This window comes from Periplaneta americana, chromosome 14 (assembly GCF_040183065.1).
Source record: "Periplaneta americana isolate PAMFEO1 chromosome 14, P.americana_PAMFEO1_priV1, whole genome shotgun sequence".
NCBI classification, from domain to species: Eukaryota; Metazoa; Arthropoda; class Insecta; order Blattodea; family Blattidae; genus Periplaneta; species Periplaneta americana.
This window is the reverse complement of record NC_091130.1, coordinates 33,848,526-33,868,718: the sequence shown is the minus strand read 5'-3', so window position 1 is coordinate 33,868,718 and position 20,193 is coordinate 33,848,526. Positions and strand designations below refer to the sequence as shown.

General features: G+C 32.7%; 1 protein-coding gene across 1 annotated transcript in view; it reads right to left on the bottom strand.

Moving 5' to 3' along the window:
• Fife (regulating synaptic membrane exocytosis protein fife) overlaps positions 1-20,193 on the bottom strand; it is a 1,049,884-nt gene that overhangs the window by 33,760 nt on the left and 995,931 nt on the right. The window contains exon 23 of the mRNA XM_069845197.1: positions 16,610-16,774. Within this exon, the coding sequence (XP_069701298.1) occupies positions 16,610-16,774 (165 nt within the window). The remainder of the gene's footprint in view (positions 1-16,609; positions 16,775-20,193) is intronic.

Sequence of the window (20,193 nt, the reverse complement as noted above, 5' to 3'; positions counted from 1 at the left end):
AGACATTGCATATTAATAACATATTTGTTGTTTAAGGTCCACAGCACATTCAATGATACTATATAAAAATGCTCTAGCCTTATTTCCTACTTCTTACTTCTTACTACAAGCATCCAGCTACAGAGTTGATAGCACATTGTCCCAATATATGTATTGTTACTAGTGCTGTTGATCGATCAAAATATTTAATGGATTAACTATTTGAATTTAATCGATTAATCGATAGATTAATCGAGTTTTGATCGAGTTGAAAACATGTTTTAATATACTGTACTTAATACACAATTATTGTTAAATTTAACTTGTGTTCGGTGATAAGCATAAGTATTAAATTAATGTTGTATATCTGTATATATTGTATTGTTATATTACAAAACAACTATTTTAATTACTTACTAACATATTTATTATGAGGCTTATAATTTATTGTGTCAATTTCTCCGGGAATTTTTGAGACAAACATAAATAACAAGTATGAAGACTCACCTAGTTAATACTGCTTCATCCATGATTTTAAACATGTGAGTGCATTCACATGCTCCGAATTAAGTTCTGCTCTACATTTAGTAACAATGTTTCCTGCATCACTAAACACGAAAAAATTTTCTTTTCTGTCAAGCACTTCTCCACGATCGTTCAATTTAAATCAAAACGTTTCACTGAGTTTACGTCTCAAATTCTCATATGATATAATGGAGTTTACACTTTTCACAAACCACAGAAAACTGATTTTTTTTTTCTTTATCAAACTAAACACATAACCTTCATATACAAACTCAGTACAGAAACTGCAACGGCAAAACTATAGCAGTCGAAACAGAAGACTGGCCCCTATTGTAATCGAATTACCAGATTTTAAAAAGAGAAGAAGGTAGTTACGCTCTCACTTGCACACAGTGTAGACATGGCTATTTTAAAAGGGATGAGAGGGACGAATCCCAGAGAAGTATGTATTTTATATGCTAGGAAGATGAGCTGACAACAAGGTGGAAGTTTTCTTGGAAAACCATAAAACACAATAATAAGGGTTTCACATTGTATTTCAACTTTCAATAGAGGTAGACTAGGTCACTGCCCTCATATTTCCATCTCTTTCTGAAGTGTTTGTGCAAAGATTTTCCGTACTCTAACTGGTTTACAGTTAGAAAATAACAGTACCTTTGTACTTTTAAGTAAGCAATTTCTGAGAGAGAAATATTGTCGGAATTTTTAGTATGAATTTGTATTAACGAAATAATAATTAATATCAACTACAATCGATTAATTTTAATCGACTAGATTATTCGATTAAATATTTTTGATCGATTAATCTTACAACAGAAATTGATCGATTAATCGATTAAATCCCACAACACTAATTGTTACAATTTAAAATGTTCTGTTCTAGTCCTAGGAATATTCAAAATGAGTCTTTCCCTCAAAACAAAAAAATACTGTGGGAAAGTTATAAGAAAACCAAACAAAATGATATAATATGAGATTTTCTTAGCATAGATACATTACCAGCAAGAGAATAAAATATGAAATGAGGAGGAGAGGAGAAACTAACATTGTCTACGTTTACTAATAAAGCACAAATTAAAAATGCTGTTGTTGACCAATGTTAAGGATCTTGGATTTCTTCCATTCTCCTGACAAATTACAGTGAACATAGAGACTATGATTTAGGCTTAAAGATGTTCCCTTAATGCTGTGAACTCATGCTTAGACTTTGTGCAGCTTTGCAATGACTCTTTCTAGGATAGTGATTGGTTGTGTGGTGCCAGTTATTATTCAAATCTTAATATTTACGTACTCTGTTTTCATTTACTCATAGAAAATAAATTTAATTTCATGGTAGTGGATGTTGGTCAAAACCCTTGATGTTTCACACAGGGCGCTCATAATATCTCCCATACACAGCTATAATAAAAGAACACCATTATTGTTGATTACAAATTAACCGACCCTATAGTGGCCTGAATTCTAACAGTAAAAATGTATTGTTAATTAAGTTTACTTTTTATACAGTATTTAAAATGAATTTATAATGCAACAAAATATAACTTCAATTGGACATAAAATATAACCTCTGCAGGATATACAAATGAGAATATTATTATGCTCCTATGTGAATATTTCCACTGCATGAATAATAAAAAAAACTATACTCATGGAAAGCAAATTGTAGATACAATTGAATTTAAAATTATTATCCAAAAGCACATCGAAAAAAAATAATTACCTACGTTAATTACCACCATTTAAAATATTGTAATTGCAACAACTGTTACATACCTATAACTAATGTCTAAACAAAAAAATATTTAAATAAAAATTCTTGTTAAGCATTTACCACATTTGACAGTACATAGAAGAACAGAAATGTAAGCAAAACTGGTAAAGAAATGTAATCTTCTTAACTGCGTAATTATTTAATATTCAGAATTCCTATCTGATTGAAAATACTACAATTCATTTTCACAACATCTTGTGGAAGCAAATAATTTACTTCTTTCCAACAATATATTTCTACAGGTGATTCACTCTACGACTAAATCTATTTAAGCAGTTGCCTTCTACGCTATGACTACTTTGATTCTTTAATTTGCCTAACTTACAAAGTAGCCTTGTTGGCGGTAGCAGTGCATCGCGACTTCTTGTGCGTTGAGGACGAGGTTTGGACTTATTGCTGCTGTTGTTGTAATACACGTTGTCAGCACTGCACCCTGGTGGCAGAATAAATAAACTATGTGCTATATTATTAATCCCGCAAGATTTCCAACAATGATTTAAGTTTGTTTCATTTAAAATATCCTATGCATAGAAGTTACCATCCAGTATGACAATATATAAAATTGCATTTATTGAATCTAAATGCACCTAACGGTTTAAATCATTTATGCTTTGTTCAGTTTCAGAAGTTTTAGAATAGTATTTTACCACGTAATTTATTTTTAAATGAAAATGTAATATTCTGTAACAGTTCCTTATATTAACTGAAACTATAGTTATTCTATATTATGCAATGTTTTGTTATTATTTTGACTGATGACAGAAGAAATGTGTGATAAATCCTTAAATATAAATTAATGAAGCAGAAAACTTACGCGAGATTTTTCTCGCACTGCCTCACAATTATTATTTACAATTTCTGAGGCACCCATCATTATGAAAAATTATAAATTCTATGAAGTTCAAAATCATGTAAGGAAACCATATAACCTCACCCCCTCCAAAACAGACTAACATGATCTCGGAGCAAAAATAAAAAGAAAAGAAAGGTAACCTCCAATATTACATATCGATATATTCTGACAAAGTTGACTGTAATACTGACTGTTATGAACGCAAACAAAAAGATGTCAGAGTTTTTTAAACTATAAAATGTAGCTATTAAGACATAAGTGAAAAATTAAAAGAAAACTTTCTCAAATTAGATTCTTAAATGAATTTCAAGTTTAGGACAACTTAGAGTTACTTAAAAACACATGGAATATTATTAGATTTATTACCGAATGAATAAGTAGAAGAAAGGAAGGAAAATATATAGATATTGAATTTTGAAATGTAAAGCAAGAGAATTACCAGTTTGAAGAAATAAAAAAAAAAAAAAATGCTTGAAACAATAATCATAAATTTAACTGATAAGTACAGGTAAATATGCTTTTGTAATGGTGACTGTTTATTGATATCACTAGTCAAGGAGGAAAAAGATAAGCATTAACAACAAAATCAAATAACTGCATTTAACTTACTGCTTTTTCATATAAAATGTAAATGTACTATTACTTCTCCATGTTGATATCAGCCATTTTGTATTCATTGAATGCAAAATTTCTTGTAATGTCATAAATTTATGTGTTTCAGTTTTGTGTCCAGTTTCTTAACATTAGTGATCTAATGATTAATACACAAGTATTTACGAAAGTATCACTTGAGGCTTCTATATAAATTGAACAACTGTGTAAGATAACCTAATATCATCATATATTGTAATCACAATTTCTCAAGGAAGAAAGTAATAACATTCCTTATAACACTGGTAGGCATTTAGTCATTCTACAGTGATCAGATCATAGCAAACCCACCTACCTCATTCACCTCGTGTGCTAGATTGTCTCAAACAGTTCTTGCTACTATGCAGTGGCAGCTCGTATATAAAATAGTACAAACTCATTGCTATCTTTAATGAAAACAGAACTAGTGTATTTATTATAAACAATCTGGATTAAAAACTCAAATCTATGCAAACAGAAAAGTTTGTTTTTTTTTTTGTTTGTTTTTTTTTAATAAAGAGTTCACCAAAAATTTTAACATACAAATTCGTATTTTCTCGAGGACATATACATTGTGTTACTTTAATGAGGCACTTTTTAATAAACTCTCCTTGCGTTTATGGTTTTATGCTCTAGCAATTTCCCACGCAACTTCATAGCTCGCTTGAAGAATGTTTTTCCTCATGAATTCCAGCTCGGTTGTTGTAATTGGTTTATTGTTGGTTTTTTTTTTTTGTTTGTTTCTTCCATAAAACTTGCTTTTAGTCCTATAGTTGTTTAGCATGATCAGCAAATGTAACATTTTAAAATTCCTTTTCAGAACGAAAAGTTACATTTGTTAGGATCAAATTTCTGCACATTTAAAGGACAAAACTAAAATTCTTTCAATCATTTATTATCATAATACATTGCTCTCTTAAATTGACTGAGCATATTGGGAATTAAATCAATGGATTTCTCAAAACATGCTAAGTAACATTTCATAAAAAGAATTTTTATCTCGAAAAGGAAGCAAAAACAAGCAAAATTCTATTAAACTTTTTTGTTTTAAATATCTCAAAGAATAACCGCCTGAAATTAATGACATTACTTACGGTGCACCCTGTATATCAGTAAAATGAAACACTGCAAATAATCCTGTACATTACCTAATGCATCAATTAGTTCTATCTTACAAAAAGTGTTTTATAAGTAACTTACGTAACTGTAACCATTTTCACAAATAAGCAAAAGCTTATAAGTCTTTTTAAACATGAAATCTTAAAAGTATAACGTTAAAAAGTACATTAATATTCTAATAATAACTGCATCAACTTTGGCGATGTTAGTAGCATTAATTGTTATGATAGATTTAATTCATCGTAGGCTTCAAAATAATGCTCGTTACTATATTTTGTATTGCATCTACTGTAATTACTATGTCATATACCTCCGGAGTATGAGTACAAAAAACTAGGTATTAGAGTCAAACAAAAATAATTACTAAAATACAGAGTATTTTCATTCATCAAATACTAGATAACATTTGACACTTGCTTTTTCAGTCATTGCAATTGTATTGTTCATCACTGTAACTCAATCTCCCTTGCTAATAAAAGTTAGAAAATAATGTGTACCTAAGTATGACTGTTCAACACACAATTCTTCTTCTAACTTGAAAAAAAAAAAGAGAGACAAATTGGAACTAGAATGTTTATTATACAGAATAATTCAAAAGGTAGTCAAAACTTCGGGAAAGTGCAAAAATCTTAACGTAGAACAACTTTTGTATTGGAACCAATGTCAGCCAGATTCAATGTACTGGTATGGAGCTAAGGGTCCCTGAACATTGCTACATCTATACCACTTGTTGCACACGGTTATAATCATGCACCCTGAAATTACTACACATTACTCACTTTGCTTACTTGTTTATTAATATTTTATGCTTGCTATTATTCATCTCATTTGCAAAAGCATAGAATTAGAAGTGCCTATATTGGCACCACAGATCAACACTTTGATGCTATTGTAAATAAGCTTAGATATTTCGTGCGATATATACAGTTTGTCCCAGAAACATTGTCCATTTCTTCAACTTCTTCTGTAGTATACTCGCATGGCTGATGTATCATGTTGGATGCATTTTGAAGGCATAACAGAGATGGTTAAAGTTTCATTGAATTAAGGTTTATTTTTCAAAGTACCTCGTTTACATGTTTCGACCTATTTATGGGTCATCTTCAGAACTGGTCGTTGTTGGTCTTGGCACCACTTGTTCTGTTTCCTGTGAGGGTGTGTTCCTGTGATATAGTGTAGAGTCAAAGAGAGTGTGTGTGTGTGTGTGTGTGTGTGTGTGTGTGTGTGTGTGTGTGTGTGTGTGTGTGTGTGTGTGTGTGTGTGTGTGTGTGTGTGTGTGTGTGTGTGTGTGTGTGTGTGTGTGTGTGTGTGTGTTGAGAATTTCGTTGGGGTGTGTTTTTGTGTGTCTGTATATTTTATATTGTTCTAGTGTGTTTAGTTTCTGGCTTTTTGCTTGGATGTGTAGTATTTCCATGTCTGTGTTGATGTCTCTGTGGGTGTGGTTAGCATTTGTGATGTGTTCTGCATATGTGGAGGTGTTTTGTAATTTTGTTATGGCTGTGATGTGTTCTTTGTAACGTGTTTGAAACGATTTGCATGTCTGTCCTATGTATAAGTTGTTGCAGGTGTTACATTTGAGTTTGTATACGCCTGTGTGGTTGTATTTGTTTGTTTGTGTGTTGAGATGTTTTTGTAGAGTGTTATTTGTCCTGTATGCGATGTTGCAATTTAATTTCTTGAATGAGGTTGCAATTTTGTGTGTGTTTTTGTTTTCGTATGTTAATGTGATGTATTTTTTTGTGTTCTTGTGTTTGTGTTGTATTCTTATGTTTTTTGTGATTATGTTTTGTCTTACGTATTATGTTGTCTATTATGTTAGGGTTGTATCCGTTTTCTTGTGCTATGTATTTGTGTTTAGCTCTTCGTTGTAATCTTGTTGGTTCAATGGTATGTTGAGTAGTCTGTGTACCATTGTTCGGAATGCAGCTTGTTTGTGTTGTGTTGGGTGGTTGGATGTGTTGTGTATGTGTGTTGTTGTTGGTTTTCTATATACTTTGAATGTGTGTTTGTTGTCTACTTTTGTTATTGTGATGTCATAGAAAATTGGTGGATTTGTTGTTTTCAATTTCTAATGTGTTGTGTAGCTTTGGGTGTATTTTGTTTATGTGTTGATGTAGGTTTTGGATCTGTCTTTAAGCGATACAGTGTTAAAAGTTGTGTAATCAAGATGTATAAGGTTTATTTTTTTCATGTTTATTGTAATATTTTTGTCATCATTAATGTTAATGGATGCCTATCTGTACGAAGTAACTGAAGCATATGAGCCCATTCAGGATAGTAGTTATGTATTAAAAGTCGTTAAACCAGCATTTTCACCCATCCTGGTGGTGTGATTTGGCTTGCCTATTTGTATAATGTAGATGGAGTTTCTGGAACAGTCTATATATATTCTTCGTAGGATTTAACGGGTTTTTCGAACTGAGAATACGTTTGGGGCTACTGTGACATGGAGTAAGCTTGATGCCAGATCTCCAACTAAGATAACATGGGGACAAAATGAACAAATATGAAACAGAAATATTATTATTTCTTATTTCAGGATCATTACTAAGTTTGCAAAGACGTGGTAGGTTCTAGGGTCCTCAGCGTGTGAAGTTCAGTCTGTTAGACATGAATTTCTTTTCAAAAGTTGTTTTACTTGAAGCTTTTTACTTACTTCCTTACTTACAAATAGCTTTTAAGGAACCCGAAGGTTCATTGCCGCCCTCACATAGGCCCACCATCAGTCCCTATCCTGTGCAAGATTAATCCAGTCTCTATCATCATATCCCACCTCCCTCAAATCCATTTTAATATTATCCTCCCACCTACGTCTCGGCCTCCCCAAAGGTCTTTTTCCCTCCGGTCTCCCAACTAACACTATATGCATTTCTGGATTCACCCATACGTACTACATGCCCTGCCCATCTCAAACGTCTGGATTTAATGTTCCTAATTATGTCAGGTGAAGAATACAATGCGTGCAGTTCTGCGTTGTGTAACTTTCTCCATTCTCCTGTAACTTCATCCCGCTTAGCCCCAAATATTTTCCTAAGCACCTTATTCTCAAACACCCTTAACCTATGTTCCTCTCTCAAGAGTCCAAGTTTCACAACCATACAGAAAAACCGGTAATATAACTGTTTTATAAATTCTAACTTTCAGATTTTTTGACAGCAGACTAGATGATAAAAGCTTCTCAACCGAATAATAACACGCATTTCCCATATTTATTCTGCATTTAATTTCCTCCCGAGTGTCATTTATATTTGTTACTGTTCCTCCAAGATATTTGAATTTTTCCACCCCTTTGAAGGATAAATCTCCAATTTTTATATTTCCATTTCGTACAATATTCTGGTCACGAGACACTTCATAAATGTTGAATTATTCTGTATAAGAATAGCTTATGATTTTTCGCTTTGCATTTTATAGAAATACTTAAAATAGGACACTATGCTCATGCCAATTAGAGAATTTAAACACACTCATTTTTACACAAAAACTTAACAGTCCAAGTCCATTACACAAGAAAAACTGGGTCTAGTTCAACAAATCAGGGGGGTAGATCAAACCCAGGTCCTTTTGTATACATGATAAAGTGTGAGTTTGATACAACTATATTAAGTCACACTTGAAAGTAAATTACAAGGATTACTGTAGATCTGTCAGCTTTCAGACAAGAGAAAGAAATATTCCAACAATTTTATATAACAAACATAATATCTTATATATTTAATTGTAACAATGTTACTTCATTATTCTTTATTCTATATACAAGCATTGTGCGTTCAGTAAGATTCATTTTGAGAAACTCATATACAACTATTTTTGAGTTATTATTTTAAAATTATTTTGTATGTATGTTGCAGTAGATAATTTTCGAATCAGAGCAATTGTGTTTATTTGTAAGTATGAAATTCGAGACATATACTGGGTGTTCATTTCAAAGTGTGTCATGACGTCACTGTTGTTGGGTCACCGATTTGAAGCGAGTTTCAGCTTATATGTTAGAGAAGTTGCCTATTATTTAAGGCATTCTTCAATCTGAACTTGAGAACGTGTACAGTATAACTTGAACGTCGTAGCAACAGATGGCGGTCTGTACGGTTTGTGTGCTACCATAACCTCTTTCGAACTGCGTTTTGCGCCGGCAAGTCGTACGCAGGGTATTTGTTATCGGTTGCGTACTCTAACATTCCACAACACAAATCAAATGCTTCGTGTCCATGTTGACCGTCGAAGTTAATGTCAACAAATACATAAGTAATCGTCTTAACCCTCTCCCCATATCCCGACAGTACGTATTTCCAAACAGTTCACATTCCTGCCACTACCGGCGTTTCCGTACGTATCGGTACGTACTCTTCAGAATGAACGCCGTACTTGCTAGACAACTTCTCTACCTCATAGGTTATACACCTCTGCGGAAGTGTAGGAAGATTGAATTCTCTAGGCTCATCGGCTAGCCACATGACGGCATACAGCGAGCCATGACACATTTTGAACTGAACACCCAGTACTTCAAACATATTTTAGTACTATACTGATGTATAATATTACTAGTATACACAGTACATAATATATATATACATGATGAACCGTAAGTAATGTCATTAATTTCAAAGGGTTATTCTTTGAGATATTTCAAACAAAAAAGTTTAATACAGTTTTGTTCGTTTTTGCTTCCTTTTCGAGATAAAAATGGTTTTATATGAAACATTTCTTAGCGTATTTTAAGAAAGTCATTGACTGAATTCCCAATATGTTCAGTCAATTTAAGAGAATAGTATGTTATGATAATAGATGATTGAAAAAAATTAATTTTATTCTTTAAATGTGCAGAAATCTAACCCAAACAATTGTAACTTGAATGTGGAACAACAAGTTTTGATGGAGAAATCGTTGCAATAAGTGAAAGTCTCAGGAATCTTCTATGCCACATCAATAAATTTAAGAATGCAGTTATATTGTCAGACTCCAAAGCAGCTATTCTATCAATAGTCTCTAAACACACACCTTCATCTCACACAGCAGAAATAACTAAAATGCTCTCGCAATTAATATCACTCAATAAAAGAATTCTATTCCAATGGGTACCATCCCATTGTGGAATCCTGGGAAACGAGAATGCGGATGCTTTAGCAAAGAAGGGCAGCACTGCTACTTACAGACCTGTTACTAAATCTACGTATTACTCTGTGAAAAGATTTATTAAATCTACGTACTTAGACTTCAACAAACAAAATTGGATAACACAATCTCAAGGGAAAAAATGGAACTCTCTGCATCATAATCCACAGTTAATTCCCGATCTACCACGAAAATCGTCTGTAGCTGCATTTAGATTGGCAACAGGCCATGATTGTTTGGCCAAACACCTGCATAGAATTGGAATATATCAGTCCCCTAACTGCCCATTGTGCAACTCAAACCAAGAAATGGATTCGGAACACCTCAAAGTCTGTGCTTCAGTGGCTGGCCATGATAATATCTTTGAAAAATAATGGAGTGCAAGAGGTCAAATGACTTTATTGTCAAACGCCTGGCATTAGAAAACAACAACAAACAACAACAACAATTGTAACTTTTCGTTCTGAAAAGGAATTTTACATTGTTACATTTGTTCGGATCAAATTTCTTCACATTTAAAAGACAAAACTGAAATTCTTCCAATCACTTATTATCATAATATACTGTTCTCTTAAATTGACTGAGCATATTGGGAATTCAGTCAATGACTTTCTTAAAACATGCTATGAAATGTTTCATATAAAACTATTTTTATCTCGAAAAGAAAGCAAAAACGAGCAAAATTGTATTAAACTTTTTTTTAAATATCTCAAAGAATAAGCCCCTGAAATTAATGACATTTCTTATGGTTGACTCTGTATATATTACCAAAATATGTTATATGCATTTACTTTTTCTGTATAAAACTTAACAGAAGTGTTAAAGAATAAAATACAGGCTCAAGAGAAATGTGAGAAAATTCTGTCTAGAACCAAATTACGAGAACCAAAAGATAATCCCTTCAGAGTATAGATTGTAGATTGTGCATCTTTACTAATAATTTTGGAGAAATATGTACATTATTCACAGAAGTGCACAAAATGCAATAAAAAAAAAACATGCATAACATACATGCTTGAGACAGTACAGACCCAGAAACAAAACTTGAGGCACCTGAATTTTACAAGTTCCAGTTATAACATACTGTGCAAGCTCAATGCACTGAGCATCTGCAGCATGTTAAAACTGTTCCTGGGTCTGTACATAAATACTTTCGGATGGAATCAATTAAAAATGAGCATATGTACATTAAATATCATTCAAAGAAGATGCAAAGAGGAAGAAATAAGAAGTATTATTACCAGCTTACTATAAAAATACTCCCTTCACTTCGTACCTTCCATTATGTTTGCGTGTGTTTGCCCATCATGTCATCTTCTTCAATATAGAGTCAGTACTAAAATTTTTACCTTTAAAAATATTCATGTCTTATTTAAAACATTTTAATGTCTCTCAAGCAGATGGAGTGAATATTCGTGGATAAGATGTTCATACATAATATTTATGTAAATACTATAAATGTGAGTGCCTGTTTAGTGAATCAGAATAAGATGGAATAATTTATGGATTAATAGCAGCACTCAGAAAAATAATATGACTCATTATGCTCTGTCCCAATAGATTTTTCTACAATAAGAGTATGTTATTTCCTTAAAATTATTTGTTGTTATCGTGTTTCATATCTTGATGTTCTCGTATGCCATTTGCTGAAAAATGCCAGTTTTTCTAAGTAGCCTAAATCTAACGTAAACAATAAAAATAAAGTTTACATTTCAGCAGATACAGGAATACTTTCTGTAGAAGTTTCTAGGTACATAAAATATTAATTTATTTAATAATAGATAGCAGTTTTTAGAATTTTTAAGGTTATGTATCATATAAATGAGATTAAATATCAGTTATGTAGATTGCAGTTATTTTTATAACATTTTTTCACATAAGCTACATTAAGTTCGTAACATTATATATTTTCGAAATAACTTTTAATTTAATTCATATCCAAGTTTTCAGTCATAAGTATGTAATGAATGTAACATTTTGTAATTATTGTAGACCTATCTAGATTAATGTTAATCATATTATATAATATAGACAGATTCGTTTGAGTATGGATAATATTAATTTATTATTATAAAGCTATTATGATAATATGAGAAATTTCTTCCTGGTAATATTATGCTTAAGAGATGGGAGTTTTCACACATGGCAAGAATGACGATCAACAATGCATAATGTGAAATTAAAATCGTAGATGATTTAAATGGATACTACAAATCAACAGTGAGCACAACGTGTTCTTTAGTATGCCACAAATTTGAGAGTGTTAAACGAGTTCAAAGAGAATTTCGACACGAGTATGGTGTGCGTAATGTACCTAAATACGATTCCATAAAGTTGTGGTTCTATTGCGCTTCAATTTCGCATTCATGGTGTGTCAACAGATTGCAGAAGATGATAGCTTCTTAAATAAATGGCTATTTAGATGAAGCAACTGTTCATGTCAGTGAGAGAGTAAACACACACAATTGCATGTCTCCGAGCCCAAAAGTTAACGTATGGTGTGGAGTGAGCCGCAATAAAGTGTATGGACCATTCTTCTTCGCAGAAAAACAATATACTATGGATCTTACTTGGATATGTTGCATTGTTTCTATTGCCACAACTTGAGCAAGACAACAACATGAACATTGCATTCCAGCAAGATGGTGCACACCCTCACTGGGCAAGGAAGGTTTGTCATTTTCAATCATATGTGGTATGGTCATGATGGACCAATTGCTTGACCCTTAAACTCCCCAGATCTAATCCCTCCCGACTTCTTCATGTGGGGTTTTGTAAAGACACTGTCTATTCACAGAAACCCAGGAACATTTACGATCTAAGGGTAAAAATTACTCAAGCTTTCTAACAAATCACCCCTCTAACATTACAATGGAGATGGGCTGAATTGCACCACCATTGTGCAGAATGTGCAATGAGGTCATGTAGAGTGCTGAGAAATCTCCCATCTTTCAATGCTGTATACACAAAGTTTCAACAAATATATAGTTCAGTAGTACATGTTTAACAGTGTTTTTATTTGATCCATACCCAAAAGGATCATCCTGTATATATTCAGTGAGGGAAGTGGGGAAAAAACAGAGGCTGTATGCTACCCCAAGATTTTCCCCTGGCATACCTCAATTTAAAAAAGACATACCCCCTTCCTTACAACATAATACAAACATGATGTATACAATAAATTGTTTCGTGCAGCTAGTAACGTGAATCTTTTAAGCTTACACAACACATTAAATTCTTAATAAAATAATTTCAAGTTACTTCAGTTAAGAAACGTAAAAAATTATATATTACAGTTATATGAACACTAATAAATATAATATAATTATTAAAAAATTAGTAAAAGTCAGACATGTTTCGGAGATGCTTCTCCATTCTCAGTGACTTTACCACGACAGCTGGTTCAGGTGATCGAATTGCGTTGTTGCTTGGCTTAAAGGAGACTGACTACTTCAGTTATTTATCAGATTATTTTGCAATGTCCATTGAGAGTTATTATTTAAAATAATGTTAAAGCTTCAAAGTCCCTTAATTAATTATTAATGAAAAGTGCAGCAACAAAAATGACAGTCACTAAATTGGCAACAATGGCCACCATAAGTCTTCTATACTTGAAATACTACTCTTTTAAGCATTCCAGGGGTTGACTTATCAAATAAATGTGTCTAAATACATGTTGAATACAGTTCCAGAAGGCTGTGGTTTAGATTTACGAAGCAAACAGATAGTACTCTTTGCTGTGAAGAAATGTATAAACAAATTTTTATAGATCACATTTTTTCAGTGACGGTATTCCATACTGGCGCATACCGCCTCACTTCCCTCACTGTATATATTATATTAAATGATTTAAATTCTTTTCCAATTTACTGAGTTCATATTTTTAATATTCTGTAAAATAATGCCAATGAAGTTCATAAAAATATAAACTCCCTTAAATACAGCACATACATTCAAACAGAATTTTTCATGTTTTAATCATTGCATGCCATGTTGGTATCATATGTAATTAAGGTGAAGACTATAGGACTAAGGAAAATTTTATCATATCTATTTTATTTCTTTGAATATCTGATGTTGCTTGTAAATAGTAAACTGTATGTTTTGTCTGTTTCTATAGGTACTAATATTAAAATACAAAGCTGGTTTATCTACTCGCATATAGTAACATACACTCTCTCGTGATAAGTTATTAGATGCATTAAACTTAAACGTAATGCAATGCTTGTTAAATTTATCGTTTTCTATTAAAAAAGTCCCAAGACTCAAAACTTCAAGAGCATAAGGAGTATAAGGATTATTCTGCATTCTCTGAAGCTATGGTAAAATATATCTCGTATATACGTGGACACTCTACGCACCCTGATTTTAGGAGAAAAAATTAAAAAAATTAATAAACAAATAAAATTGGCTGTAATTGTGTTTCAAATAATGTGCCACCCCAGTTTTTCTTCGCTAAATTCTGGAAAAAATATGCGTGGAGTATTTGCATATATACAGTATATAAATAAAATCGTTTCATTCACAGACAATTTAGGTTTCCAGATAAGACGGAACGAACATAAAATTGAAGTATGTTTTATTTTATTGATAGCCTCTCTTTGAGACTCTGTACAGCCATAGTTCGGTCATGTCTTCAGCTTTGGATGTCATCTGCACTAGTTACCAATTTGGCAGTAAATAAAATTTTTATTATGCCAATTGTATTTGTTGTGATTGTGTTATAACCTAATTTCACAAGTTTCGTTATGTTTAGACTTTTATTAATTAAATGGTGTTGTTATTTTTACATATTTAACAAATTTTCAGCTATTTAAAAAGTGTCCCGTCAATTTAATAACTCTGCAGTATGAAATGTATCCAATTATTATTTGAATTACGACTCATAATTTAGCTATGTGCACTGAAAGTTATTACGAACAGAATAAATGCATATAACTACTGTAACAGTTAGATAGTGGACATCTTTAAGATCGTAAAAAGGCTTATATTAACATTACAAATATTTTAAAAGTTATGTAATCTAGTAACCTGATTGTTCAAAGCTGACTAGCCGACTGCCAGCATCATGTCCACATGCCTCAGCAGAGGTGAACGATCATCCATCCAGTACAGGCCTATGTGTGATCAACACAATGATCCCCCCCCCCCCAACTTCGCTACTCACTTTAGCTCCCCTAAGTCTCACGATGCTGGGTGAGAACAGGTCCCATACACTGGCCGAAATTTCAAGAGAAAATTTCTTCCCCTATGAGGACTTGAAACAACACTCATTCTTAGAGACCGTATTTTTTGGTGAAATGAAATGGGTGATTCCGATGTTAAACCTGCCACTATTTCGATGGGTACTTCATGAAATAAGTTGTAAATTAAATGTATTACGTTATGTTTAACATAAAACTTCTTGTTACTTTTTTTTTTATTTATACATATCACAGGATAGCACTGCCAAAACATAAACTATGCTGTGCGACAGTCAATGAATATTTTCGTGTATGCAGAAAAGACCCTCTCACTCACCACATTAGACTGATGTAGGGAACCACACTGCTTGCAAACAATTCACATCAAACTCACATCTAGTCATCACAAAACCTCTTCGCATCAAAACATAGTCTCATATTGCAGCAATCAATTTTTTTTTGAAAGCCAGAGAGAAAATATGGAAATACTGGCGTTACTAAGCAACTGACAAGAAAGAAAAGTCACAAACATGTTTTTTAACAATACTGAATAAAATTTTGGAGCATATTTCGTAGTTTTTGTGATAAGTGGGGGTATATTTCATTGTTATTGACATATTTCGCACAAAGATCCAAATTTTGCGTTATTTTGCGAGTTTGCTTTGCTTAAATATGATATTTTAGATATCTAGAAGGGTAAATTTAACAAAGAAAGTAAATGTAGAAAATTTCGTGCGTATCGCTATTACCAAAAAATACAATCCCTACGTCATTCTTTATCCTAGTCAAGGCTTGAAGCCTTAGACCACGCAGTTATGACTATATACATTCCGGTTTCATAATTTTTATTTTTATTATTACTTTAAATGAATATTAACAATCCAGTGTTATATTAGAGTATAATTATTTTGCATAAAATTATGGAGAACTTTCAAAAACATTCATTTTACCTACAGAAACCAATGACGAAGATTATAATGAAGTAATTTCACTATTGTAGATATATAAAAAGTATCTTTAATCTCAATATTATTATTCATTTAAATATAAATAAAACACACAATTGTCACAATACGCTAATAAGATCTTTAAAATGAAAACAAACACATTATTATAATTAATCTACTTTGTTTTCGAAATCTAGAAACACTGTAAACAGTGTCAATTCATCTATGTATGAGTATATGTGGAGACAGCTATCACAGTTCTTAAACTTTTTCCCATTGATTACTGTATTGATATTGGCCATTTAATTCAGAGTATTCGAAGGTAACATTCGCGATTTTGTGATTAATTTTGTCCATCATCATAAAGGCAAGTACCGCACCTCGAAGGGCTCTGAAGTTAAATGGACCGCTCAATAAAACTAGCGTAGTCTATTTTTATTTATAAATTTCAGAGTCCTAAGACAGATAAAGTAGCTAACAAAATACTCACGTCTGTGTGTCCTCTTCTCCCCGCTGAGGCTCAAAGTCCGACCTAACATTAACTCTCCCTTTACTGCCTTGAGATTCCTCAGGATTTCATCAGGATCTCTGGTACTTCTTGAGCATGAACTGCGACGACGCTCTTTGTTATAAGATGGTGGAGGCATCTCAGGATCTACAAATTAATTGTGTTACAGTTTAAATTAAAAAATCAGCGGTCATAAAACAAGGCTTTAGAATATAGTCAAGACTAGGGCAATCACAAAGCATGATGGAGTTTTATACATTAACTTTGATTGTGACGTCCTAAAAAGCAATAAGACTCCTGATGAATAAAAACAAATAACATTGGAAACGATTCACAGTTTATACCCTGAACCACAATGATTACATATTTATACAGTTGGATCCAGACTGGAAGTAGAGGATGGAGCTGGAACTGGAATTTACTTAAAATTATTTAGCTTCTATGTAGCAGTTGGGAAAAAACTCCACTCACTTTGATGGTGAAATTCAGGCACTAGAGATGGCACTAACACATTTTCTCTACAGAATAAATTCATTTCAATGCACAGTTATTTTAAGTGGTTCAACTTCGGCTTTACTAGTAATAGCAAATATAATTCTCCAATCTCCAGTAAAGTGTTAGAAATAAGAAAGATTATCAGATTATTGTTCAAACAAAATAAAATTATTCATCTTCAGTGGATATCCTCTCATTTATTCATTCATTCATTTATTTATTTATTTAAACGGCAAATGTGAATAATGCTATGATGCTATGCAAGTTATTCTAAAATTACATTTTTAAGTGTAATCTATGACAAATTCTCATTAATTTTCAACCTGTTTTGTTAACGGAAATTTCATTTGTAGAAGTTTCTGGATGAATACAAGGCAAGTGGTAAGTATTAATAGTGTTATAAAATTCATTTTAAATTACAGTACTTTTGGTACAGTTATACTGTATACAACATGCTCCTAAAGGTAAAATATGTAGATAATGTCTTGAAGAAACGATTTTGGTAATTACGGTATTTCCAAAATCTCTCGTATTTTCAGTTTGAAAATCTGGCAACCCTACACAACCTAAATTCTGAGAATTATCAACAAACATATACAGTGGACACAGTGAAATCATTTCCATAGTTTGAAATAGAAACATGTAGCAGAAGTAACTAAATCAATCTTCAATCTTCTTAATGTATCCAACTGTTTGCTGACAACATAAAGTCCACTGTAGTTTATTCAGTTTTTGTTTTTCATGAGAAATGAGGAGTATTTTGATCAGTGTTCATTATAGATACCTGTTGGGAGTTGGGATGTAGTCAATATATACTGCAGGACTGTATCTTCTGCAACTGATATAGATTATTTTAATTTACTTCTTTTGTGGTTTAAGGATGGACAGTATATAAGAATATGTTCCAGATCTTCATCATGATTATTACACGACAGATAAGTAGGATTATCAGGAAGGTGAAATCGGTGTAGGTACAATTGTGTGACAATGTGACCTGTTCTGACTTTGTTAAAAATGTTTGAACATGTTTGGGGAAGTTTTTGTACATTTCCAGGTCATTTGGTTTCTTTTGTACGGAATGTAAAATTTTTCCTTTGTCAGAAAAGAGCCAATTGTTGATCCATAGGTTTATAAAATGAGACTTTACTGAAGCAAAGGCACTGGATAGAGATATCATTTGAAGAGGTCTTGATTGCAAATATATTGCCTGTTTTGCAATGTTATCGACTTTCTTGTTTCCAGGTATACCACAATGACTAGGTAGGCCTATCCATTGAAATATTATTTCCTTCTGGAGTATTTTTAGTTTACTTGGTTGTTTCTGAATTGGAATAATTCTATGTGCGTATAGGTTTGGTACATTAGACTGGTGGTTTTATATGCCGCTGAAACGTGGACTTTGAATGCAGTTACGTGTAAGTGACTCGGAGTGTTCGAGAGGAAGGTACTGAGGAGAATTTTGGGAGCAGTATGTGAAAATGGTAACTGGAGGAAGAGACATAATGATGAATTAACGGCCATCTATGATGAACTTGATATAGTATCTACGATTAGACTTAGCAGATTGAGATGGATAGGACATGTTGGTAGAATGACGAGCAAAAGGAAAGTATAGATATTCCAGTCAACCAGAAGGGAGAGGAGGAGAGGAAGATCGAAGAATAGATGGTGGGATTCAGTTCAGGAAGATATGAGGAGGTGCAGAATTAAGGGTTGTCTATAGTTGGTGAAGGATAGAGCAGCATGGAAGAGGACATTGCAGGAGGCGAAGGCCCACTTTGGGCTGTAGAGCCATGAATGATGATGATGATGATGATGATGATGATGATGATGATGATGATAGGTTTGGTACATATTCGATTATATATACCTGTGAAGTTCTACCTGATGGATCCACCACAGAGAAATATTGGAGAGCAAGAACGCTAATGGCTTCGTTGCCAAAGGCCAGCATTAGATAACAACAACAACATATTCGATTACATTAAATATAGCCCTCTTGGAGTCAGTAAGTATCCAAGTATGTAATTTATACAGAATAAACAAAGAAGAAATACCAATCTATATCACAGACACACTCATTCCTAAAACTCCAGACGCAACTAAAGAAACAAAAGAAAAGCCATATAAATTATTCAGAACTATCAAGAAAAGGACACCTGGAAAATGAGACGATCTCTCTATCCCATTCATAATAATTAGGGAAAGGAAGTTCATGCATTTGCATATTTGTTCTCTATCATTGTGTGAATATGCTGAAAGATTATCTACATGAATCACAAATTTCTGAATACAATGATATTACTTTTATTGTGCATAAAAGTACATATTTTGCCTTTATTTATAAAAGCATCATGTTTTAACATTTATGCAGGGGAACTGCATATTATGTATGTTTATTTATCTTACCCTCATTTTTAAAAGTGTGTGAACTCTTAAACACTAGCAATTTTTGTTTATGAATTTTGATCGTAACGATGCCCTCATAGGGAGCCTCTCAAGTTAGCAATTGGTATTCCTTTACTGCAGTCTTTAGCAGATTTCGATAGAACAATATCCAGTTTAACATCAGTTCCAGGAAATGTAGAAGATAAAGTGAACGAGAAAACAGCAAATAATCTTTCCAAAAACCCTGGCTATTATCAACTTAAAGAAATTCAAGATATTCTCGAAGGAAAAGCACCCCAAAAACCAACAAAATTTTCTATAGAACAGCTCACAGCTTTTGTGCCAAGCCCCTCTTACTTCTTGTGACGTAGAGCGAAGTTTTTCGCGCTACAAAGCTATGCTGAGAAACAACAGAAGACATGCGTCACTGCTTAGTTGTGAACTGTAACAGCATAAATGGAGCATTCAGCAATGAGGCAAGCACTTCAAAATCCATAGACTAAACATAAGTTACCTGTACCTTATTATTCTGTTAAAATAATCTCAGACTGATAATGCATATTTTGTAGCATATTTATCTATTTTTACGGCATAAATGCATACATATTCTTCACGTTTTTAGGGCATGAACTTTCTTTCCCGGAAATAAAAACAGAATTGAATCTCCCTAAATCTAAAGAAAA